The sequence below is a fragment of the Etheostoma cragini genome, chromosome 4, assembly GCF_013103735.1.
Source record: "Etheostoma cragini isolate CJK2018 chromosome 4, CSU_Ecrag_1.0, whole genome shotgun sequence".
Taxonomy (NCBI): domain Eukaryota; kingdom Metazoa; phylum Chordata; class Actinopteri; order Perciformes; family Percidae; genus Etheostoma; species Etheostoma cragini.
Window position 1 is genome coordinate 24169873 of NC_048410.1, and position 27542 is coordinate 24197414.

The 27542-nt window shown below is 40.8% G+C and overlaps 1 protein-coding gene and 1 long non-coding RNA gene across 9 annotated transcripts in view; one reads left to right on the top strand and one right to left on the bottom strand.

The window, feature by feature from the left end:
• Positions 1-1916, bottom strand: part of LOC117943088 — a 21978-nt gene extending 20062 nt beyond the window's left edge. Inside the window, exon 1 of the long non-coding RNA XR_004656283.1 lies at positions 1904-1916. This is a non-coding gene — a long non-coding RNA (uncharacterized LOC117943088). The remainder of the gene's footprint in view (positions 1-1903) is intronic.
• Positions 1-27542, top strand: part of cadpsa (Ca2+-dependent activator protein for secretion a) — a 218337-nt gene that overhangs the window by 92485 nt on the left and 98310 nt on the right. For all 8 annotated transcript variants that reach the window (XM_034868944.1, XM_034868945.1, XM_034868946.1 and 5 more), the window contains exons 9-11: positions 6391-6457; positions 20200-20308; positions 22502-22714. In XM_034868944.1, coding sequence (XP_034724835.1) covers positions 6391-6457; positions 20200-20308; positions 22502-22714 — 389 coding nt within the window. The remainder of the gene's footprint in view (positions 1-6390; positions 6458-20199; positions 20309-22501; positions 22715-27542) is intronic.

Below are 27542 nucleotides of genomic sequence, written 5' to 3' on the forward strand. Positions count from 1 at the left end.
ATTGCCTGGAAGATGTGTTCCACCTGGTTCACCACTAATTGAATGGGAGGAGCTCCCAGGCAGTTTGTCAGCACAGTGGTTCTGTAGAGTGTCCTTGGGTTTCATTAAAGGCGCTATATAAGTAAAAGTTATTATTATAATAAGTATTATACTTTTTATTATACTTTGAAGTAGAACCCGCCATGCATTGAAGAGGTGTCCTTTTTGTTGTAATTGAATCCGGGTTCATGCTAAATAAACACTTGGAAGACAATAGTGATACATACAGTATTGTAATGCTTCATGTTGATGAGATTAGATGAGATAAACGTTATTGATCCCACATGACAGCAGCTCATGACTTTACAAAAGGAAAAAAGTAACAAAAATGAAATACAAATAAAATAAAAATGAAGTGAAGCTATATACACTTAAATGAAATGAATAAATATATACACTTTAATGAAATAAAATAAAAAAGCTAAATTTTATACATGCGGGATGCACAGGGAAGATTATTGCAGCTATACATTGAATACACACATTGTATGAAGCATTGCACTTTGCCCAAATGCAAATAAATAGATTGCACAAAATCTGTTGTGGTGGGTGATGGTGACAGAGCTAACACTGTTACATCATGTTATGACTTTGTTGGACCGCCGTGGGAACAAAGGACCTGCAGTAGCGCTCCTTCTCACACTGGGGCTGTCGCAGGCTGTCACTGAAACCAGCTTCGTTAAACCCCCACAGTCTGATGCAGGGGGTTAGCGTTAGCATTGTTTAAGGTGATTTTGTAAAGAGTGACAGAGTGTTACTGCTGACAGACAGATGTTGCCAGGAGTTGATCCCGAGACGTGGATCAAAAGTTGCATCAAAGCATTCTGGATACTCTGATGCATATCCAGAATTCTCTGATGTTCTCAGCTGCATGTCGGTAAAGAGAACTGTCTGAACAGTTCTGAAAGTCAACTCAGTAGTGAGTGGAGAAGTGAGAGTTACTAACTGTAAACCCTGATATACAGGCTGAATTCAAGATGGCAAACTTTAACTTAGTAGCAGTGAGCCAGAGATGCTCACAAACCTCAAGTCTTTGATCTAGAGTCCACATATGTTGCATTCAACACTTGCTTCTGTTTGGTCATTTGTAGTCTAAAGGTTTTAAAGGTCTCATGGCATGAACATTTCACTTTGAGGTTTTGTTAACATTAATATGCGTGCCTATGGTCCCCCAGTGGCTAGAAATGGCAATAGGCGTAAACTGAGCCCTGGGTATCCTGCTCGGCCTTCGAGAAAGTGAAAGCTCAGATTGCCCCTTATGAGGTCATACGGGGAAATGTTACATCACCTTTCTCTGCTTTGCCTACCCAGAGAATTTAGCCCCCCCCCCCCATGAGGGACATCATGGCTTTCCAATGAGCAAAGTGGCAGTTGGTCAAGGCCATACCCCCAGCCTCCACCTCGCCCCCCCCCTACTCAAAAGCTACAGAATCAGAAATGGCACGTACTAAGGAAAGCTCATTGTGGGACTGGCTCTAGTGGCTGTGATTCTGCCACAACGTTGAATTTTGGGGAAGAGACTTCAGAGATGGTATTAGGGGACCTCTAAGGTCTATATAAAAGACACTTCAGATACAGTATTAGGGGACCACTAAGGTCTATATAAAAGCATCCAAAGAGCATGTCTCGGGACCTTTAAAGCCAATGCTTCTGATGAAAGGCAGCATCTGCCGGTGTGGTCTAGATGTTTGTCCTCTCTTATGTGGCCAGCAGACACGTGAAGTATTACGTGTTACATAGGTGGGTTAGGGGAATAACATGCAGCTCATCAGATCTTTCATAAAAAAAAAGATTGTTCACGAGTACCGCATCTCCTCTCCAAGTCGAGCCTCAAGGTACCGTGTGTGCGGCTTAAGTGCGGCACGAGTCTGAGTCTCAAACTCAAGTCCCCATCTCTGCAGTAAGCTGATATTAAAACCAGCAAGTAGAATGATTAACCCCGCTACTGGACTGATGTGGCAGTGTAGCCTATAATGGATTGTAGGATACCGTTCTAAAGTCATCTTGCTGTAGGAGAAGTCCAGTGCAAGTGTATTGCCTGTTTTATTGCATTCTTCATACATGGGACTCCATCCTCCATTTATGTCTGTCCTGTACTATCAAACTCATCTGAGCTGTCGTTGGCATGCTTGTACTTTGAGCATTTAAAGATAGGCCCTTACAAAAGTAGATAATAAATATTCACAGACATTAAAACAGTATAGCGTCATATCGCGCGAGCTGTGCAGGGGTGGAGAAGATGAACTGAAAGTGGTTTGGAACACTCCCTTGTGTGTCACTCAGGCAGAGTCAGCAGCTGGGGTGCGCCCCGGTGCCAAAGAAGCGGAGCACATTGAGAAAAACGTCTGTTCTCATGCTGCCCATTTTCGGCACTGCTTGACTGGAAAAGAAATGCCAGCCCAAGTCAAGAGGCTGTGTTTTAAACACACTGGTGCAGACACATTTCCTTTTTTAAAGCATTTCTCGTCTGTATGTAGCTGGGAGCGGATTGTCCGCCTTCCTCACTCCCTCCTCCCTTCCTCTCTTCCCTCCATATGATTTCCTTTGGGAGCCTTGGAGGAGGCTACTAGGCTGCCCTGTAAGATGCATTCACTGTTCCATGTTACCAGTCCCACTCTATGCTCAGCACACAGGCAGGGCCCTCGTGTGTCACCTCATAGATGCTGGGTTATTGAGGACGACAGGCAGAAGCAGCTCTGGGAGGGACTGGGGGGAAAGGCACACTAAGGGAAACTAAGGCAGGCTGATCAGGGAGACCCATAGCTAGACTGGGAGCAGCAGAGGCTCATCAAACCGGGGTCCTCACCCTCGGATGTTCTTTTACAACAAAAGCCCTTTCCCTGTCCTTCCCTTGTGGCATCATGTTTTCATGTGGAACCTAAGAGAAAAGGCAAAACAACAAGCCTCACCACTTACAGTTATAGCATGCTGGCTGCTGCATTGGGCTGGATTTCATAATTAAGGGTGTCACGATTTTGTTCGATACTGCCACGCCCCCATGTCACATCTGGTCGGCTTGTTCTTGTGTTAAAGTGTAAGTAAGTATGCAAAGTTTTAATTTTCCCCTTTTTTTCCCCTTTTTAAAAGATTTGACAGACTTTACACAACGTAGAGCGGGAGGCAAGTCATTCCACAGCCTAGGAGCAACTGCTTGGAATGATCAACCCCCTTTAGTTTTAAAATCAGTGTGGGGGACCACTAAAAGCCTCTGACCTAATGACCTCAGACTACGGGTGGGAGTATGAAGCCGTATAAATTCAGAGACGTATGGAGGAACTTGACCGTGCAGGGCTCTAAATGTAAGGACCAGGATTTTGAATTGAGTTCTATACTGGACTGGCAGCCAGTGAAGTGCTGCTAAAACAGGCGTGATGTGTGCTCTTCTGTTAATTTGAGTTAAAAGCCTAACAGGGGAGTTCTGAACAGGTAAAAAGGCTGTTGCAGTAATCCAAGTGTGAAGAAATAAAAGCATGAATGATCATCTCTAACTCCCCCTTAGGTCCAAGTGATCTTGATTTGGAAATATTCCTCAGTTGGAAGAAACAGTTCCTAACTAATTGTTTACTGTGGGGCTCCAAGGACATGGCTGAATAAAAAAAAGAAAACTAAGTTCCTGAGGCTCGGCTGGACAGACGAGCCTAAGTCACCAACGTCTTGAACCAAAACCATTGCCTAATCCTAATGCCTACGATCCTAGTGTGGTACGAAGCGTCTGCTCTCAGGATTGTTGCTAAACTTTTTTTGTTGTTGTCACTTTCTTTGTGTTGGTGTTCTAACCTCCGATGGATATATGAGGACTAAGGTTAACTGCTCCTCAAATCTCTGCAGGGTAAATCCAGACAGCTAGCTAGTTTAACTGTCCGATCTGAGTTTTCTGTTGCACAACTAAAACAACTTTTTGAACACACACACCTTCCACCAAAACAAGTTCCCGCTTGAGGCTATTTTGCAGAGCCACTGTGGCTCTGTCCGGTTCTTGGCACCGCCCAAGACGATTGTGACCATGAGCAGATCAAACTGAGTTCTTTCTGTGTGTTGAAATCATCTTCGGTGGCACAAACATGATTGTGGAACTCCCTTTTGTATAGAACATTGAGGGCCCTATTTTGCCCCCTGGCGCGGCGCATAGCCTGATGCAAGTGTCTAGGCTGACCACTAAAGTCTAAAAGAGACTTCAGATATGGTATTAGATATGGAATTAAGGGACCTCTAAGGTCTATATCAAAGCACCCAAAACGCACCATGTCATAGGACCTGTAAAAGTACTTAACGTAGTAAAATCCTCTCATTGTAGGAAGTGTAGAGGACCCAAACAGTTATGTGTTTAATGGTCTAATCATCTCAGCTGGAGTTGGAGGCCTTAATATTGTTGGCTAGTTTTATTTATAATACAACATCCGATTTGATTAACTACATGTGTTTTTTTCTGTGTCTTGATTGTGTGATTCTGTTGATAGTGTTTCCTGTTTTACTTTGTTATAATCTGTCTTTCTGTCTTGTCTTGTCTAGTTTTACTTCCTGTCTTGGGTTTTCTTGCCTGTCTGATTGTTCTGATGTGTTTCACCTGTTGTTTCACCTGTCCATTGTTTACTCGTTACACCGTGTTTCCTTTGTCTGTTCTCAGGTCATTATTGTCTGTTTTGGAGTTCTGTGAGTTAGTTTACCTGTTTTTGTATCTGTGTTGCTGTTTCCTGAAATTTCTGTTCTTCATTGCTAATTTCTTTTGGATTACCTTGCCTGCTGTTTTCTGGCCGCGTTTTGTTTGTATGTATTTTTGTTAATTAAATATTCAAGCTCAATATATTGCCTGGCTATCTTTGCACTCGGGCCCAACGTTCTCTAAAGCTGGGATTGTGTTATAATTTCTAAAGTAACTAGTAATTAAAGCTGTCAGATGGATGTAGTGGAGTAAAAATATTTCTCTCTTAAATGTAGAGTAGAAGTACAAAGTGGCATAAACAGAAAGACTCAACTAAAGTACAAGTAGTTAAGTGCAGTACTTAAGTAGTAAATGTAGAAATACGAGGGTTAATATGAAGTGAGGTGTTTTCCCTGTTCAGATAGTTTGGATTAGCTAACAAAAAATGTCAGTTAAAGCTACAGAGGATATATAATAAAAGTTACTAGTTCTTTTTTGCCAGGACATTTACCAATTTTTCAATGTATTTGTTTTCTTACAGTGCAGTTTGGGATGTAGACTTTATTTTTTTGTGACTGAACCTTGGAGACTATACTACCTGACTCCACTGTTGTTGATTAGGACAATAAAAGACATGATGTGTCCAGTTGCAGTAATGCAATGTTAACAGGAGAGGTCAGCAGTGTGCTATACTACCATTCTGCGTGGTCTGTCTGGAGGAATGGACTCCCACATCAGACCTCTTGTCACATCAGCCATGGCGGTAAAGACAGAAGCAAACAGCTGCGTTAAGGCCAAACTGAGGCCAAGGCTGCACACTTAATCCAAATTGTAATAATATCGCAATATGGACTAGGGCAATATTCAAATTTACATGTCAAACTTTTCTGAAATACGTATTGTAGTGCTGCAGAGATGTCCCAGCCTACACGTTCTATCCTACAGACTAAAGAGAACATCTTTGCTTGATAAAGATCAGTGGTCTTCACTTTTTCCTTTCATGAGAGCCACACTTGCAAGAAAAAGTCAATAGGAGAGCCTCTTTTACCACAAAGTGTCTGCTTTTCAATCGGAAGAGACAATATACAATTTTGTTTGTACATTAACATGTCTTGTATCTAACCATCCAAGAGCACATGTGGCGATAAAAGCTGGAAAGACAACTGTGGCAACTGTGTTATGGACGGAAGGGCGGACCAACGTTATTTATCTTATGTCTATGTTTCCATCTTGTAATGCCACTGTTTTTTACTTGTTATAATGCCACTGTTTTAAGAATTTTATAAAAAGTAAATTACTTGCAATAGAGCAGACTTACAGTTTGGTTGTAGCCCTGCTCTTTTTTATTTTTGTATTTTTTATTTTTATGAATAAATTGTATTGACTGCATGATCATATCACTTATTATTTACTGCCACATCAAAGCTGCGCGAATGAGTAACACTGAAGCAGATCCTTGCAAAGATCACGCTTATTTCCATTTTTTATTAATGAAAATGAGAAAAATAATTCAAAAAAAAAATCCTTCCCTCCTAGATCATGGATAATATATCAATCGCAATATCAGTCAAAAATAATCGCTGTTAGATATTTTTCTAATATGCTGCAGCCCTAACTGAGACACCTCTGTTCAGAATCTTCTCTTCTTATTTATTATTATTGTTATTATTACTATTATTATTATTATTTTTATTTTTATTTTTTATCCACAGGTACCTTTGGGCCATCGGCAAAAACGTGTGGAAACGATGGAAGAAGAGATTCTTTGTGCTGGTTCAGGTAAGCACAGAAAATACAGTCATGCTCTCACTGGATTTTTATTTTGGTTCCTACAATGCACAAGTCAAACCGTAAAACACGGAGAAGGGAGAGTCTTTAAGTTGCCACTTTGCCAACTGTGAAAAGAAATGGGTTTCCGATGAACTTACAGTCCGTGCAGCTACATGGTCTGGATCATCCGTGGTGTCACATCATAAGGTAAAAGTAGTTTTTTGTCACATACACATACACGTAGTGAAATTCATTCTCCGCATTTATTCCATCCCACAAGGAACTTTGAACCAAGATTAACGCAGCCTAACAAGTTGAGAGTTTCTGATACACAGTGTTGAACTGATGATGGCGGGACACATTTTCAGACAAAAGGGGGAGGGCGGCACAAAACTGGGGGTCTGGGGGTCCACCAGAAAATGTTTTTGATTTCAATCCTATTTTCTGCATTTCTACATACATTTATTTGGATTATGGTGATATAGAATCCAGGACATTATTAAGTTGATCTTAATGAAATTATGCCAGGAAGAATAGTAGGTTACTAAACTATATATTAAAAGGATGTGTAACTGTCTTCATTGCTTAACATAGGGGCCAATCTCTGAGACTTATAAATAAAATAATAACAAAATAATTTGAAACTGGATTTTGAACAGCATGTCCCCCCTTTTTTTATGGTGCATTGAATACTGAGCTATGGACCTTTTTCACAGCAGATATTTTGACTTGTCTTAGCAGGAAAAGCACAGCTGAAATTGATAACGATGGCTCAATTCCATTATGTGTCCCAGAAAGCTATTTCAGTGAGTGATCATGCACAATACCAGGGCCTCTCCTAAGTGAAATGCAGCCATCATGGAGGGTTTTGAATAGAGCCCGACTGATAAAGGATTTTTAAGACCGATTCAAATATTGAATCGTTATTTGTAAGTGTAAACAAACAAAAATACTTCTGTTCCGTCCCTAAAACAAACTCAGGAGAATAGTTAAAGGTTGTATATATGTCGCATGTTACATTTCCAATGTTCCAATGGGTCCTTCTGTTTCTTCTTCTTCTCCTCCGGGAAAACATGGTCGCATTGCATTTATTTGGGAGTAAAATGTAGGGTACATCGTGTGTACAGGAAAATTAGCTGTAGGTATTTTATAGTGGATCATAGGAAATTAAATTAACCACAGAGAATTTAAACAGCACTAAAAAATGGCACACACACCATTCAACTGTATAGTGCACTTTTTCTGTGAAATGGGAACGGTTTAAAACCCGGCTTCTGTCATACTTTCAAAACCACAACATTTGGAATGGAGTGAATGCACGGTGAGCTAAACAATCTGATCACCTCTGTGACAACTGTGAGCAGCCAGAGCTGTCTCTAATATTTTCATTGGCCTGTGTGTGTGTGTGTGTGTGTGTGTGTGTGTGGGCAGCGGGGAGGAAAGATGCAGCCAAGCTGTCTTCCCTCGGCTGTCAGAAGAATGATGGAGAGGCCAAGCAGGCTTTTGTCAGGAGATGGGGTGTGTTTGTGTGTGTGTGTGTGTGTGGTTGGGGGGGGGGTTGCGGCCATTTCCTGGTGGCTCTGTATTGGGAGGTGGGCAGCAGGCAGGCAGGGGGTAGGGGGCGCGGGAGGGGGGTCTGTCTCTTGTGCGTCGCAGTGGATATGTCTCAGAGCTACAAGTTGACAGCGGATTGACAAAGTCGAGTGAACACTAGCTGGCCTAACACTCGCAGCTAGAAAAGCCCGAGCGCCGCCAACTTGAAGCCTCCCACTTGCTCCCAGCTAAATATATAGCAAGTGACAAACACTGGTCAATACACTGCCTGCGTGTGTGTTTGTGTTTAATGTCCGTCTGTGTGTGCAAGAATGTTTGGAGCAGAGACACTATCTGGTTATCGCTGTGTGTGTGGGTTTGAGTGCACATGTACTTTTTGTTGCCGTTTAAGAGATGTTGCATCGTAAGGATGTGTGTGCAGTGCATTTTTTTGTCTTCTTTTCCTTTGCTCACTGTCTGCTTTGCTCATGCAAAGTCTTGGAGATAAGGACTGTCTGTTGGCACTTTGCAACCCATGTCTGCCTTTACCACTACACACTTCCATTTGATTCTTAATTTGTGCCCTCTTTTGAAGGTATCTACATGAAAGTGACACAACCCTGTCATCTGTTCATGACACTGTCATGACACATGAACCCTGACCTTTTTTCCGACATGTCAAAATTCTTTAAACAGAACACTGTAACCATAACAAACTTAAGTTAACTTAGCATTGGCTTAGTAAGATGGTAATGCAGGACATACAGGTTCTGACTTGGCACTATGTGTGCTTTAACAAACGCAGGGGTCTGTTCTGCCTTATTTTAATAAAACTCACCCAACTTTATTACTCTGGAAGTACTGAAGCCTCTGAGCTTTTACAGATTAGTCAATGTCAGTACATCTATAAGAAAAGAGAAGCCACCTGTACAACTCTCACAGATGCCGGTTCAGTGAGAGGAATAACTGGAAGTCGTATGTAGTTATAAAATAAAAATATATATTTTCCTACAGGATTATGGCATCAGTAGTTGCCAACTGACCTCAACTAAGAGAAAAATTACTTTTTATTTTTTTGTGAGGAAGAACCTTTCTCTCCAACATACAAACATGTTTCCTGGGAGTAATGAGTAACAAAGGTGTGGTTCTCACCTGTTAAGCCTGCTGTATAACCAGTGTAGTATAGAGGCTTAAAACACGTGTAAAACTTGCCCTGTTTAAGTTGGGTGCCAACTCTAGCAGGAGGATGTAGACATCACCGATAGGTTTAGTTATTATCTCTACTGACAGGACTACACATTTACAAACAAAAGAGCTACGTGTTGGAATTGACGGGAATTGTACTTTAAGTACAGTAACAAAGTTTTTGTACTTATTACATTACAACTCTGCCTAAAGCTATAGTGCGTACACTTATTTCTCCCACTGTTGTTTCTCCCACGTATTTCCTCGGTCTGTTCTCTTTAATCCCCTTCTTTTTTGTCCTTTTTTCTCTCAATCCCTCCTTCACATCTACTCTCCCACTAATATCCAACACATTGTCACTCCGAATGCGTAAAATACGACGTTTGGAAAGTGGCTGTCCATGTCTTGATTTGACGAAAAAAGCGTCCTTTGCCGTGTGTGTAGAACGTACCGGGTCAAACACAGGACCTTCACCAAGGAGAGCGGGGTTCGTGTCTCGCGTGTCCCGAGTGTGTCCTTAACATCCTGTTATTGCTGCATGTCTCAGGACTGTAAGAACACCTACCCAACAGCCTCAAAAGGGACGCCAATAGTCCCAACCAAGCGTGTGTAATATGAGGCTAAAGGAGACAACCAAGCGTGTGTTACGTGACGCTAAAGGAGACTTTTAGCGTCATGTAACAACAAAGGCACCTGACCAAGCGTCTGTATTTTACGAGATGGGAGTGAGAATGTGTTGTAGTATCCCCTTCCTCTTCTCTGTTCTTCCTGCCTGTCATCTCTTGCTTCCTCCTCTTCCACACCTCGTCTGTGTCCTAACATTTCCTTCCCATCCCCCTCCATCAGTTCATAATCAGTACAGTTGTTGTGCCTTGGGTCACCCCTCCTCTGAGCATCCAGGCAGATTACAGATCAGCTGATCCTTGCGTGTTCATGCTGGGCCGAACTGAACTTCACATATCCACATCTGTCTTTTAGTTCACTTCAGTTCACACAGGGCCGGGCGTTACGGAGAAAATCAAACATCATAGTATTTTTGTTGATCATTAAACCCTTTTGAACTTTGGGGAGCATAGATCATTCATGAACCTCCTCCAGCACGGGCGATTTTCTCTGCTTCTTTCCAAGATGTTGCTGCTTTCTTGAGTTCTGCCTCGATAGACCTTTCCAGCTGTTTCTTAGTCTTCCTGGCTTTCATTTTCCTTGTGGGTTCCTGGTTACGGCCTGTCTGATCGTGTTGGAGGGTAGCTTTCTTAAGGTGTGCCCGATCCGGCCCCATTTCCTCCATTTGAGTTGAGTTTCAGTTTGTCCTTGTTGTGGGGAATGCCAGTGCTCTTCATTTGTAATTGTGTTAGTACATTTTTAGGATGTCTTAAGCATCTGGTTATGCATGTTTGGACCTTATTTGATGATTCTTTTGCAGTTCCCCAAGTTTCCACCCCATATAATATACTGATTTAACATTGGAGTTGAAGATGCAGAGTTTTGTATTTGTGGAAATGTATTTTGCATTCCATCCTGGCTTCAGTATTAGAAAGGCTGTTTTTGCCTTCCCTATTCTTGCTTGTATGCCTTCGTCACTATGTATGTGTGAAGATCTCTTCTAGTACCTCTCCATCCAGTTTAATGTTATCTGTTTTGTGGAATATGGTCATCACCTTGTTTTTTGTGTTATTGATGTGTTATTGCAGTCCTGTGGTAGCCGGAATTCAATCAGGAGAGACTTTGTTGCAGATCAGCAAAACGTTATTAGTAAGCTACGTGCTATGTGAACAACATGAAATGTACAAAGTCTTTGGAGATTAGAGTCCATCTTATAAAATATGTTTTCAACCCTTGGAAACATATTTGTTAAATCCAATGTTAAATCAGTATATCATAACCCTTTCAAACATATTTTATAAGATCTCCAAAAGAATGGAGAGGTACCAGAAGAGATGTTCACACATACTACAGGGGCATCATGCTTACATCTGTGCCAGGGATGCATTAAGCAGGATTGTTCTTGAAAGACTCTCAGAAGAACTTTTGCAGGCTTCCGCCAAGATAGATCATGCACCGACCACTGTGCCACCCCCCGCATCATAATAGAACAGACCCTGGAATGGAATCCATCTCTCAACCTCACATTCCTCGATATCCATGAAGCATTTGACAGCCTAGATAGAGATTCTTTATGGAGACTCATGGCACATTATGGCATCCCAAAGAAATTTACAACCATTGTCCAGCAGCTGTATTTATTTATTTTCAATTTTTATTTATTCAGGGAAGGTGCACTGAGAGGCAGCCTTTCTTCTGCACGATCCCATTCACTCAGTAACACATTCATACCTGGAAGCTGCCCAGTACGCCCACAGTCTGGTCTGCTGGCCACCGAGCAGCTCCAGAGGAGCGGGTCTTGCTCAAGGGCACCTCAGTGGTGGTAATGAGTGAAGCACTGCTCTTTCACTTTCCTCTTGGTCTGGGGATGGAACCGACGTCCTCCCGGTCACAAGCTCTCTTCTCTAACCTTTAGGCCACCACTTTCTATAACAAACAGTCATCCTATAGAGTGATACACAAGGGAAACCTCACAAATAACCCTGCGTTTTCTTCCGGCTGTCCGAACCTTCAGTTCCTCCGTTCCTGTCTTCATGTTTATTCACCTCAACACCAGTGTCTTGATTCCATTGACTAGCATCCTGTGCAGCAATATTTTATTTCCCTGTAATGTCTGTTTGTGGAGCGTCAGAGACAAACAAAGACATTTGAGTGGCAACTAAATAAGGCACCGAAATCCGTGTTACTATGTGGTCCGGTATGTATTAGTCGTTAAGGCACCGATGCCATATTAGCACCCTCCAAATAAAAACTCTTCGAAGTTACACGATTCACGTGGATGGCATTTTCCCATTTAAAGTGATTAGTTTACAGGTGCGTTACTACTCTTTGGCCGGCTCACAAGCCCAAACAAGTGTGTGCAGCGTGCCTGTTGTTTTGTTTCCGGTCTTGCTAGATCCGGTGGGTGTTGTAGTATTTCTAACTTTACTAGTTGTTGAAACAGCGTGTGAAAGAAAACGACAAAGTGTGCTAGGTCAAAAAGAACGTTAATCTTGCGATAAACAAATTGATGCTATTAAAATGGGTTTGCGTTAACGCCGTTAATAACGCGTTTAACTGAGAGCACTAATATATATTATGTATTAATTTACACAATCACATCTATTGAGGCTTAAACAGTCTTCCAGTCTGAGTGCATTTCAGGGTTTTGATAGAAACATTTGCTTTTGGCCTCTGAAGTTTGTTTGCGAACACAGATGCCACATCCAGCAAATCATCTCCAGTATTCATGTCCATGTGTTTCCCGTAATGATGTGAACATAAACGACGTAGCAATCCCCTTCACTCTCTTCACTCATTCTTTCTCTTTCTCCATCACCGTCTCTCTCTGTCCCTCTCTTCTCTGCTGACTGACAGCTGAGAGAGAGAGAGAGAGAGAGAGAGGGAGAGAGTGTGTTTTGGGGTATGGGGGGGGAGGGGGGTCGGTAGTTTAGACTCTGATTTGCCTTTGTGGTGTCCTGGAGGCCGGGGAACTGCTGGAGAGTGGGTCCGGTTCCCTCCATCCTTTACTTGGCCTCAGGTCTCATCAGTGCTGTTGAGGGGGAATCTCATTTGTCACACACACACACACACACACACACACACACACACACACACTGGGAATGCAGCTGCAGCTAGAGTGAGAGCTGCCACTTGCAGCAGAGCGGCAGAGGTGGCGACATGGGCAGATTGGCCAGGCCCGGTGATCTGTGACGACAGGCTGCTATGACTGGCAGCTACAGTTGCAGTAGTCCAGCTCCAGCTAGCGACAGAGTGTCATTACACTTCCTGTTTCCAACACAGGCACCAGTGACAAGACACAAGCCACCAACCTAAACCAGGGCCAGTGCCTTTTGTTACAGTAACAGGACCAAAAGTGTTAGCCCTGCTAGCTTACACTACAGCTGGAGTACAGTACAGTGTTTGGATGGAACCAACAGCTCCCTATGCTCTTTCCTAAAGCGTGGCACTAAAGAAAAGGTTTCAAAAGATTTCACTCATATCCAAAATCCATCCTTTCGGAACATAAATAAGCTTAACCAATTTTGATCCACTATCTTGTGGGTGAAGTTCACATGCATGTCTGAGAGAGGTGCTAGAGGAGAGTTCATGGGAGAGTAAAAACTAGAAAGGTCTCCTCTAAGCCTGTAACAATTATTACATTATTGTAATTTTTTTTTTACCCAATCAGGGTTTCTTTGTTTAACAGCTATTCATTGCTAACATTAGCTAAGGTCTCAAGGCCAAATTAGATGTGCCAAACTGTAATTATAGAAGTAATTATTGTCAGTTGACCCTAAACATGTTCATAACAACAGAAATTAGGGGGATACAGTTAGATTTTTTTTTTAATGATAACAAAGAGGCCTTGTTTTACTTCATGGCCTGTGTACCTGTGCTATTACATTATCTGGGTCCCATGGCAGTGATAGATACACTATATATAAGATATATATATATCCTGGAATTAATTTAAAACTTAAATTAGTTTTTAGTTTTTCCTAAAACACAGGGCTTTTTAATGGCAAGAGGGGCAGAGTTCATGACCCAGAAGAAGTTTAGGAAAAAAACAACACTTTCACCCAGGAAAGGGGTGTTCATGTTCCGGGAGTACTACTTAAGGGGACCGGTGTTTGTTTAAGATACAGTAGTACGGGACCACTAAGGTCTATATAAAAGAGACTTCAGATAGAGTATTAGGGGACCACTAAGGTCTATATAAAGGAGACTTCAGATACAGTATTAGGGGACCACAAAGGACTATATAAAAGAGACTTCAGATACAGTATTAGGGGACCACTAAGGTTTATATAAAGGAGACTTCAGATACAGTATTAGGGGACCACTAAGGATTTTATAAAAGAGACTTCAGATACAGTATTAGGGGACCACTAAGGCCTATTTAAAAGCATCAAAAGAGCACCATGTCATGGGACCTTTAACTAGTCGTGTTGATCTTTAAACTTAACTGTAACAACCGCTAAACTTGACGATCATGTGGCTAGTGCGATGAACGGTGTCGTGTGACCACTCAGCAGTCGCCGTAAATCTTTTCCGTATGATATCATACGAACGCTACCATAGTGCTCAGGGAAATGCTTCACTTCAAACGTGATATTTTCTGTGTAAATGTGGAGTTTCGTAACTTGGTTTGGGCCTTTTTATTATTGTTCAAATGAAAGAATATGCACCATGTTGTAGATTTAAAGATGTTTTGCCAACCATCTACGAGGATCAAACGTTTGGCTGGCTGAGCCAAGGTCTTGCACTCATGTCATACCGGGGTTACATTACACTTTTTATCACCTTTCTTTAACATAGCCAAGTAGTAATCATGATCGGAAAAACCTTTTTCAAAAAAGCTCTGAAATATCCAACTTAGCACTTAAATGTGCCTAAAACTCAAGCAGACATGGGCTCCTTGTGACAGCTAACGTTTGTTTAAGGAAATTAAACCTAATTTTAATATACTCCGGTATTGGCAATACACAGGGTTTTTAAACCCTCATATGCCCAACTCTGTAATCATACACCTGTCTCGAGTTGTCTCTGTTGAAACAGAAAGGCAAATCTCTCTCATCTGCACCATCATGCTATTCACATCAGGGCACTCATTCCCCCTTTTTTCCCTATCCCCATTTTGATTAGAATACAAATTTTCATTTCTATTAAGAAATATGACACACACACACAGACACAGAGACAGAGCCCCTCTACTCATTATTGCTGGTCATGAACACACATTTTCAAATTAATCTTCTATTCAGTCACTTCAATTTATTATAATGTGATTATAATAACACACATGCACACACAGTGAGAGGTGCACTACAGTAACACAGCTAACCCCCCCCCCACTCCCCCACCCCCCAACTCTCTCTCTTTCTGGCCTCACACTCAATTCAATTCAATTTTATTTATAGTATCTATTCATAACAAGAGTTTTCTTGAGACACTTTACAGATAGAGTAGGTCTAGACCACACTCCAGAATTTACAAGGACTCAACAATTCTAGTAGTTTCCTACAGAGCAAGCAACCGTGCGACAGTGGCGAAGAAAGGAAAAGGAAAGACTCCCTTTAAGGAAGAAACCTGGGACAGACCCAGGCTCTTGGTCGGCGGTGTCTGACGACCGGTTGGAGTTAGAATGAAGAGTGGCAATAACAATCAGAAAAATAGTAGTTTGTAGTAGTTCTTTGTAGTAGTTCATGGCATAGCAGGGCACTGTGCGGCATTACAAGGAACAGCAGGACGTAGCAGGGCACCGCAGAGCGTAGCAGGATGTAGCAGGGCATCGCAGGACGTGTAGCGGGTCCATGGTGACAGCTGCAAACATGATTTTGGAGCCTCCCTGATCCGAGGACACATGCTGTGCGAAAAGGAACATAGAGCTAGGTTAGGTTACTAACAGACATTTGTGGGACATGGATGCACACAAATGGAAAGATAAAGGAGAGAGGAGATCAGTGTGTCAAAGGAAGTCCCCCGGCAGTCTAAAACTAATACAGCATAACTAAGAGAGACAGGGTAAAGAGAGGAGCCGGGTCGGGCTGCACTGCCCTGCCTCTCTCTTGTTTTATTATATTATTGATTATAAAATAGATAAATCTAACAACTATGACGAGAGGCAGGTGGGCAGGGTTAGGCGGATGCTGCTACTCCTCACTCCCTAACTACATTCAATTCAATTCAATTTTTTTTATATGGTTAAATCACAAAAACAGTTATCTCTTTGCACTTTCCATAAAGAGCAGGTCTAGACCGTACTCTGGGATGTTATTTACAGAAACCCAACAGTTCACACCAAAAACAATTAGGCCTCAGAGGCAAGGAAAAACGTCCTTTAAGAGGCAGAAACCTCGAGCAGAACCATGGCTCAGGGTGGTCATCAGCCTCGACCGGTTGGGGGTGAGAGTGAGAAAGAGAGACAGACAGACAGAGTCTTTGACAAACCATTAGGAATAATCCTTTCATCATCTTTTTTTAAACTGATGTGACACATAAATAATAATTTGCAAACTGTAAAGATCCCTACGTACTTTGAAGAACTGACATATCTTAACAACTTCAGTCTTGGATGGTTGGCCATGACATTTGGTACACACATTCATGGTCCCCTCAAAATGATGTCAAATAACTTTAGTGGTCCTCTGACATCTCCTCTAGCACCACCCGCAGGGCATCATTTAAATGTGACAACCTTGGTGTATGATCATATACCTTTAGAACTAATGACATTCCCATCAGCCTCAGGTGCACGCCTTATCCATGTTAGCCTACTAGCAAAGTAAGGTGATCATTACCATTTTACCTTCTCAACATCTGCATTTTAAGCGTTGTCATTGTGAGCATATTAGCATGCAGATGTTAGCATTTAGCCCAAAGGACCACTGTGACTAAGTACAGCCTCACAGGGCCACTAAGATGGTCACAGACTATTATTAAAAGAAACCACTGTTGTGTACATCTATGTAGTTGTGGCGCAGGACAAAATAATGAATGTTCCTTGTGCCTGTATCAGAGCATATTTCCTGAGCATTAAGCTGTTGTGTGGACTTTACCTTCCTTGAGCAGATTCTTATTCAATTTGACTTCAGGAGTAAAGGTTTGGGAAAGTCCCTTGGGTCAAAGGGTGAACAAAGTCTGTGCTCTGGATGCACGTCAACACAAAATGAAAATGGGCCCTTAGAAAATCGAGTCAGAATTCTGTGAGAATAAAGTCAGAACTCAAAGAAATGTTCACCAGTGGCCCTGATCCTCTTCCGTATTCACTTCACGTTTAAGATGTTGCCTAATTCTTCTAAAACTCGGTCACAACACACATACTGTATATGTCTGCCAGCCAGATAACAACTTACTACAAACACATGAACATGATTAATATTTTTCACACTACAAGCAACACACCACAACTACACTGTATTTTACTTTTCCAGATTCCAGGTAGCTTTCACTTTTAAATAAAATGAACCTTGATACATATTTTACACATATTAACACTGACAGTGAATGCATTTCCAGTTTCTCACAGACTAACAAATGCTACATGTTTTATACACCTGACAAACCGAAAATATGAAACTGCCAGGCAGTGCTTAGCAGTTACGCCGGGAATGTGGCGATAAAAACATCTAATGAGCACTTTCTAAAACACTCTAAAAGTTTAGCACGTGTGTTATTAAAATGGATTTAGATTTCATCTATCTATATTGTATGTTATTCATATGGTAAATCCGATTTTTAGTAGATTTTAGTTTTTGTATGCAGTCAGATAGAAGAAAAAAAAAATTATTTCTGGTTTGTAAGTTTTACAGAATGTATGCTACCACAGCTTTTATCATCCTCAACATGTTGGAAACATATTTATTATACCATATTTCACCAAAACACCATACATATAACCTCCATATGAAGTAATTTCATTTGATGTAATATAAACATTTCTGGACTAGCCGGCCTTTGCTTTGATACAAATTTAGGGTGTTTCTGATTCATAGAGCATGGTCTAGACCTACTCTATCTATAAAAGTGTGTTGAGATAACTCTTGTTGTGATTTGACACTATGGATACAATGTCATTGAATTCAGATGATTGTTGATTGTGAATCCATTCTTGGTCCTGCCATATTGGATCTGCTTACTGGATGGAGGTTAAAAAAATGTACCTGGCCATGGAATATTTTCTGGAAAATGTTTGTATGTGATTTTTTGGTATATATTTTATATATAAAAAATAGTACATGTAATTTCATAAAAAAAAAAAAAAAAGGTTTAATAAATTAGCGCAGCTAGCGATGGCAGAAATACAACCTCCTACCTAAACCAGAAAACGTCGGTCACAGTGTTGAGCGTTAAGGTTGAGATTTTAAGCATGTATACGTTAGTTTTAAACAGGACATGAACCCCCACTCCTGGGTGAAAGTCCTGTTTGTTTGACCCATCAAACCCCCCAACGTGCCTGTTTATTTGGAAATTTAGACTTTGTCATCTTCCTGCGTTGCTACCTTCAAAACTACTACGGCCGCTAGAAGGCACCGCCACAACAGGTCTAATTTTGTTTTTTAAAAATTCTTTTTTGGGGCCTTTATTCTCCAGAAGACAGATGAAGACATGAAAGAGGACAAAGATGGGGAACAAAAGGCAGAAAAGGGCCGCAGGTTGGAGTTGAACCTGCTGTGAAAAGACTTACACTCCTGTACTTACTGTACTTACACTCCTGTACTCCTGTACTGTACTTACACTCCATTTTGCATATTGTAAAAACGGTTTCATTTGGGTTAAACACAAAACTACTACACATTAGACTACAATTTGCTACATTCTGCTACATCTTGAAAAAGAGAAAGCTACAGACCAAATTTAGACAATGAGCTCCTATTTTAATTACTTTTCCTTATTACTGTGACAAACACTGTGAGGTAGCAACAGTCATGAAATATAGAGGTGTCCGTTTTTATTGCAATGGAGCCTTGCTTCATTCTACTAAATGGTGTTGTAGTCAAGACCACCTTAACCGAGAACGGGTCAGAACCAAGACCAGGGTGTCCAAGACCAAGTCAAGATCAAGACTTTGAGGGCTTGAGACCGAGTCAAGACCAAGACTTTGGGGGGTTGAGACCGAGTCAAGACCAAGACTTTGAGGGCTTGAGATAGAGTCAAGACCAAGACTTTGGGTGGTTGAGACCGAGTCAAGACCAAGACTTTGAGGGCTTGATACCAAGTCAAGACCAAGACTTTGGTGGGTTGAGACCGAGTCAAGACCAAGATATTGGGGATTGAGACAGAGTCAAGACCAAGACCCTGAGGGGTTGAGACCGAGTCAAGACCAAGACGTTGAGACTGAGTAAAGACCAAGACTTTGAGGGGTTGAGACCGAGTCAAGAGCAAGACATTGAGAGGGTGAGACCGAGTCAAGACCAAGACATTCGAGGCTTGAGACTGAGTCAAGACCAAGACTTTCAGGGGTTAAGACGGAATCAAAACCAGACCATTGCCAGATAGCCAGAGCTTTGCCTCCTGTCACTTCCCTCTATTGGGAGTGCATGTTAAGGGGTGTGGGGAACGGGGATAACACATTTCAAACTAGTCTAGTTATTGGTTGCTTTTGAAGCAAGAAGTTTTACATCCAATCACAGTAATGATGTTAACACCTACAGTGCAATTAGACAATGTAAAGTCAATTTAGTGATATCCTCCAGTTGTGGTCTTTAAATATAATCCCAAATCCCTTTCATCTGAGACCGAGACAAAAATGTGGTTGATTCCGAGACAAGACCTTCAAAAAGTGGTCTTGAGAAACTCAACCAATATCTGAAGTACTATGACACCACTAATAAATACAAATGTATATTAAAGCTACTAAAAGACAATTGTGACACATATTGTAAGGCTTTCTGTTGGTAGAGTTGTTTCAGGTCATTGTTTAAAGACTGACAGAGTGTTACTGCTGACAGACAGCTGTGCCAGTGTTCTGGTACAGGAGTTGATCCTCAGATGTGGATCCAAAGTTGTGGTTCAGCCCGGGGCATTCTGGATGTGAGATTAACTGTTGTTCTGAGTTGCCCGGCAGTAAAGTGAACTTTCTAAACCGTTCTGAAAGTTAACTCAGTAAATGGAGAAGTGTGAGTTAACAATTGTAAAAACACAAAAAGAATTATTGATGAATTTCTGGAAAGAAAATTCCCACTGACAGTGAGGTTTCCATCTGATAATGTAGTCACAGTGCTCTTTCTAAAATTTGTATTTTTGTTATTACTGCTAATGCTGTCCCTGGTCCGATTAATCAACATGGCATTGTTTCTTTTTTGTTTGTGTTTAATGCACATAGAGCAACAGGTGGTGTTGTCAACAGCTGATAAATTAACCAGCATATGAATGCATGTAATATTGAATGTTTTCCCTTTGGAGTCAACTCCTAAGTAAACATTTCTTCTCTCTGTAAATTTACGCAGGTGAGTCAGTACACCTTTGCCATGTGCAGCTACAGAGAGAAGAAGGCCGAGCCGGTGGAGCTCCTCCAGCTGGACGGTTACACAGTGGACTACACCGACCCGCAGCCAGGTAACACAGCTGGCCAGTACATTCCAACAAGCAGCACTGATGAATAATAAGTGTGTAACAATAACTATTTGAAGTGCAATTTTATTTTTATAGCCCTTGCGCGCCCACAATCCAGCCCTTATTAGATCTATAAGGTGTTCACACGTCTTGGGCGTATTGCTACAATCTGTCGCTTCACAAAAGGCAAGGCAGCTTTATTTGTACAGCACTTGTTTCAGCAACAGGGTAATTCAAGGTGCTTTACAGAACCCATTAAAGAACCGTTAAAAACGATTAAGAAATTAAAAATAGATACAATACAACTATGATTTTAGGCTGCTAGTATGGGACAATCCATTGCTCCATAAATGTAAATCACCCGCAATCCTTGCCGTCCCCAGAACGGGCCGGTCCCACCAATCTTACTTTTTAACTCTTGCAACAAACAATCATCCATCCTTCCTTCCTTCCTTCCTTCCTTCTTTGCTTAACCAGTATTGGGTCGCGGGGGCAGCAGCTCCAGCAGGGGATCCCAAACTTCCCTTTCCCACCTAGTCCTGAGACTTCCCTGAGGCCTCCTCCCAGATGGACGTGCTGCTTAGGACATAAAGGAGGACATATATGACTGTTAAGACAAAAGGACATCTTAAAAAGTGACTGTAATAGTTAAAGTGAGAAGTGTAGAAAGTGCTTGTGTATTTATTGCACTTTGCTCAGTTGTGCTTTACTACTGAAGTTCAGCAAACTGTGCTTGTTTGACAGACGGGACAGTTTAGGGCGGGACAGCAAGCTTGAGAAGTATGCAAAAGTGCAACAAGCCCACCGACCTCCGAAAGGAGACAAAACCTTCCCTTATCATGCAGCTACCTAGATGCCCTGGAGCTATGGAGACACAAAGTTGTCAAAGAACTCCTCTGCCTGGAAGCTATGGTTAGGCATCGTTTTGATAAAAACATTTTTTTTATTCCAATTCAGATTTTTCCTTTTGATTCCGATTCTTAACCCTCATGTTGTACCTCGTGTCATATTGACCTGTTTTCCTATATCAATGTTCTTTTGAACTACCCAATTTAACATGATTGATTTCACACAACGCTCTTTGGCAAATACACATCTCTACTTTCATTAATTTTGGGGGTGTTTTCCTATTTAACTTATAGCATTTTGAAAAAAAAATTGAATTGGTTTCAAAATAGTATTGAATAAAAGTTGACATAATCCAGTCTGTGATTATCCATCAACATACTTTAATTTTAATCTTAAATACTTTTAATTTCTGCTTTTCTAACTAAAACGGTAGGTTTAATTTCCTATAAATGAGGTTTATAGACTATAAATTCCTAAATAACTGTAAAACTACAGTTAATAAGTTAGTATTACGTACTCTTGAAAACGTCCCAAAAAGTGACAAACACTGAAAAAAAGTGTTGAAAAAAGGGACAAAAAACATAAGGAAAAGTTTTTAAAAATCTATAAAAAACCTCAAAATTGTTGATTTTCAATTTTGACGGGGCGACAACATAAAGGGTTGATAATTCTCGATTTTGATTCTTTGAGTGGTGGAGTGGAAACGGCTCTCATACTTATTTTACAGATTCTTATCTGGAGGGAAATTTTCATTTTGATTCTATGGTGGCTCACAGTTTTACTGACTTTTTTAACAGAACACAAGAGTACCGCTTACTGTGCTCAATGGCTTTAATACAACAAGCGCCTGGATGTATTTTCATTTATTTTTTTATTTTTTATTTTCACAACAAAAACATTAAAACAGTGTTATCTTTTTCACAAAAAGATGTGATGGACAATTGCCAAAAAAAACTTTTAATAAGTGTCAATCTCCATAGAAACAATTATATTTAACAATTTAAAAACATTTATATATTATTATATAAAAATATTATGTACGGAAGTTGCTACAAGAAAAAAAACAACTTGCGTGTGTAGAAACGATTAATAAATAAAATAAAAAAATAAAAAATGACCATTGGAATTTTATTTTTGAAACGATTCCAAGTTGGAATCGGTTCTGGATGCCCAATCCTACTGGTAAGGTTATGAGGTTATGTTGGACCCTGATCGGAATGACACCTGGGTATTTCTGTCTCACCTTACATAGCACAAGTTCATAAACTGGGAATTCCACAAAATTGGACATGTCTAAAGGGTTACAAACTGTAATATAATCCTAACCTTCCTGTGTCCATCCTTCAGGTCTAGACGGCGGTCGAACGTTCTTCAACGCTGTGAAAGAGGGCGACACTGTGATCTTTGCCAGTGACGATGAGCAGGACCGGATCCTCTGGGTACAGGCCATGTACAGAGCTACCGGACAGTCACACAAGCCAGTTCCTCCCACACAGGTCCAGAAACTCAATTCCAGGGGGGGCACAGCACCACAGCTCGATGCACCCATATCTCAGTTCTGTAAGTTTTTAACTCTCAGAGTCTTATTTGTCTTCTATGCCAACCTTACACCAAACAACTTATTAAGCGATTTAAACTGTTGCAGACTATTTTCCGTTGTCTCAATAGTTTTGTCGTAAAACTCACTCCCAATCAGTCTTTCTTCCCGTCTTGACGTTCAGACAAAATCAAACGTGTTTGATAATATCTATTATACTAAGTTTTAAGTCTTGGTAATGAACTTATGTCATGTGAACATGGTCAACAACCAATGGGTGCGCTCCTTGCAGCAACAAACTTGAAGCAGCAAACGGCTTGAGCCAGTGGTGTTAATAGTTGCTATGGCGCCGCACTAAGCTTAACACTAAAGAGTGAAAGCGAGTCATCCACCTGGAGTTCTACCGGCAGCTAAACGCAGACCTCCGGGTAATGGAGACATTCATCTGCATGTAAGGAAGAACAAAAAATCAGCAAACGTTCCCTCAAGTTACCAGCTCACACCAGTGGTAGCTAGCTAGCTTGGTTACATTTTTGAAAAATAATCTAGTTGTAGTCTTGTCCTGTAGTAATGTGATCTCTAGTCTTTACACATTATAAAAGTCTTTAAAGTGCTCATATTATGAAAAAAACACTTTTTCTGAGATTTGGGGTTTTATTTTGTGTCTGTGGTGCTTACACATACAAACTTGAAACAAAAAACTATCCATGCTGTTTTGAGTGAGATACGGTTTCTGAATGTCTTCAGTCTCTGGGTGAGCTGTTCAAAATCTGCACGGCTTTCTACGTCATTAGCCGAGACAAGGTGGCTAACCGTAGCACATGCTAGTGCTAGCATGCTAGCTCATTCTCAGTGGTAAAAACACTGCTACAACACACACTAGTTCACCATAATCTCCAAAAGAACTACTTCCATGTCCCTGTTCTGCAGGTATTCCACAAGTGTCCCTCGTCTAGAAGAAGTCTCCCAGTTAATCCTGCCTTGTACTGACCAAAGTTGTCATCTGATCTTACCTAGCTACTGAGTATGTGCGACTCCCAACAAAGGTAGTATAGAAGGGAGACGTCTCACTCTGTAGCAAAAACAGAGACTTAAACACACAGGGTGAAAACAGGATCTGCAGCAATGTGCAGTAAAACAAAATGTGGGTTTTTTGGAAAATGAAACTATGTAAACCTATTTTGGTACAACCTCAAAATACAATTATAAACCAGAAAAAGAGCATAATATGGGCCCTCTAACATTAGATGTGAGATGATTGTCTTTCGAAGTGTGTCAGACTGTGGTCTTTCCAAAGTCTGTTCAAGTCTTCTAGTGTATAGTAGGCATTAGTTCTCTTTTAGTTCTTTGCCCCAAACAAGATGCAGCCATGCAATTGTCTAATTTTTGTTTCTCTAACTAACTTGTCGTTGGTCAACTTATTTTTAGGAAAACATTTTTTTAGCCTTCATTCAAATACTTGTTATATTTTTAATTGTGAAAGCTATAGTGCGTAGTTTCTGACGCCCACATCAGTAATTTAAAGTAATGACAACAACACTGTCAGAGCATCCACTTGATACAAGCCTACGGTGATCACACCCCCAGCACTCCTCCATGCAGCTGCTAGTAGGCTAGCGATTGACCCGTCAAATTAAGGAGGACTTTGTTCGATTGAACTCATCGTGGGAAATGGGATACTCTTGTCACCGCCACTTGTTATCACAGCCACATGTTATTTTTTGACGTGAAAATCATTCCTGTTGCAGCCTCAGAAACCTACTTCAACACTGTATTTATATTGTAAAATATGAATATTCAGCCATTTATTGCTCGCAGGATCTTGTTCTCTCTTCTTCTTTACAGTTGTCCTCGCAAACCTTGTTACACACTAGTCAGATATGTTGTTAGATTGTCCTCCTGCTCATGCACTGTACATGTGCTCAACTGCTACTATTATTCTTTCTCTGTGTGCTGCTTGGCTCTTTGTTGAAGAACTGCTGTAGTGTTAAAAGTGTTGGTGGCTTTGCTGTGTTTCTTTATTTTTCTCTGTTTGTTCCTTCTTCCTTTTCTTCTTCTTCTTCTAAGCCTTGACCCTGCTATCTTGTAGCTGGATTGTAGGGTAAGTGTTTCCCTCTCCTTTCTTTCTCTTCCTCCTTTTTTGGCCATCGCTCTTCCCCCTGTGATAACTTTCTGGTGTTTCTGTGGGAGAACAGAAATGAAAGACACACTAACATGCATGTTTTGGCCGTCTGCATATTCTGCCATGTGTACAGCAGGGACTGACTGCACACGTGTCATGGATCAGCATGGATCAGGGTTACAAATGTCTCTTCAATGGGATTGCTGCAAAAGCTATAGCATGTTTATTTTTTTTACATAATGTGTGATGGTTGCCAAATCACCGCTGTTAGAAAAATTCAAATTCGAAAAAAAAGTGTACCTCATTTTGGATAAGATCACCATTTTGCAAAGGGGTCTTTTTGGATTTCATACATTTCTGTTTAACTGTTTTGACATTGCTTGCTCTGCAAATATATTTTCTTTTAGCAATGTTCTTTCTCAGTTCACATCACTGAGAAGGATGTAAATGTTTGACATAATAGGATGGAATTCACCACGCCCATCTACTGTAGCAAAGACACCCTGCCACACGATATAATTTTACCAATTACTGAGGGGATTAGTAAGAGAGTATGCTCTGTTGCTCTGTTGTTTGTACATTTGAAGTGCTGTCAATGGCGAGGAAAACTAAACCAATTGGTGCTGCCTACACCTTGTTATCCTCCTGCTAGAGCAAGCAACCAACAGGCTTAAACAGGGCTAGTTTTATATGTGTTTTTAGCCTCTTAACATGTTAGAAATGTCATTAAAAGGGCTTACTCATGTGAAGTGCTTCCTTGAGAGTGAACAGAGTGAACCTGACTGATGTAGATGTGATAGAAACGCATGAATCTTGTGCTAATTCAGCTCTGTTTAGTTCCGGTGTTCCAGCAGGTTGCGACCATAAAATTACCTAAAACTTAATTGCAATCATCATTTATTTGGCAATAACGTTTCCATCAGCATTTATTGCATAAGCCGTATATCAATCAAGATAAAATCCGATGAGGCCGAACGTATTTCCTTTGAGTCAATATTCATTAAATTCAATCAAATTTGACTGTTTCTACAAGGCATTTTTCTTCCAATATCACTTAATTTGTATAAAAACGTGTGGATGGAAACATAGTCAATCGAGCAGTTGCGTTGACGCTGAATAAGCTTAGGCTTCCTTTTTTCACACAGAATACACCAGGAATCAATATGGAAACTGATACAGAATGGGAATTATTGACTCACGATGACATAATTGATAATGACATTGATTTCAATAAATACTTATCAATTCCCATCCCCACTCACATATAAAGATATTATCAAATTGCTTCATTGTGAAAAACAACAAAAAAACAACAAGCCTGGGCTGGAAGGCATACACTTGCCTGTATATCAGTTACCAAAAACATGAAATCTTCCAGAACATTTCTATGGACTGAATCTATAGACCATAAACGCAATACAGCATGACAGACTTAAAGAGAACCGGTTGCAGACCCACACATTCAATAAATAAAAAAGTGCTTCCTGTGTGCATTTGTGTAGTTGAATCTAGTGAGCGAGCTGTTTTTGACACAACCACCAGAGTCCCACTGAGTCCCAGCAGCTGGTAATTACCAAGTTTAAAGTGTCAGCCAATGAATAATACAGTGTGGTTGCGGCACAATTAAATCAGGCAGCAATCAGTCAATGTTACCAAATAACTACTTGTCAGTTCACACCTGGAGCAGCGCAATGAATAATATAACATCGTGTCACCCCCACCCACCCAAACCCCAACTCAAATCAAAATAGACCGTATTAAAACATTGTAACAATAAGATGGAATTAAGAGCTCTTCCTGAGAGGTGAAACTCATCTGCACAGTTCACTCCTTTTTTTTTTTAATGATGACTCATTGTTTAATATGTTTTGACATATTGAAGCGCGGTAAAACGAGATTGTAATTATACTGGAGCTTGAGTGACTTTATAACGTTTGAGGGCACACCTACAAACACACCTACAATACACAACTGGCAAAACGGTTAACTTGATGCTCACAATCACACATTGTAAACTAAACACCAACACTAATTTTCAAAATACATTTAGTACACTAACACAATACACTATGTCTACCAAAGACAGCCAGCAGTGAAGTTGGTACACTGCTGGCCACAAGTTAGCATCAAACACAACAAAGGTTGTCACTTGAATGGCGCGATGTCTCAAAATCACATAATTCTTCAAAACACCAACACATGTTCTCTCCCAACAGGAACATTTAATCAGTCATAGCCCAATGTCAAAAAACACTAATATCAGATGGAATTATAGAAACTGCATTATTTTATTTGTCAGGTCTGCCCTTATACTATAGATAATAGTTTATTGTGTTGACCATAGATTTTTTACACTGCAGTTTCTCCTGACGCATCTCTACGTTTTTGTTTTGTTGGGTTTAGAAATGCTGCATTTAGTTTCTTTTCCTGCAGAAATTCAATATAAAAATGAATCAGCCATCTCAGAGTAGCTTTATAGAATGTGTCACTGCCTAATGTGAGTCAAGTGCAGATTTGAATTGCGCATGCGTCACTCTGCGACAAGTAGCATACAAGATGCTAACGAGACTTTTGTAATGTCAATACAGTAAAAATGGACCAACATAAGAAAGTTGTTTCACTGATGGCTACAAGTTAGCATCAAACACAACATACACTCACCGGCCTCTTTATTAGGTACCCCATGCTAGTAACGGGTTGGACCCCCTTTTGCCTTCAGAACTGCCTCA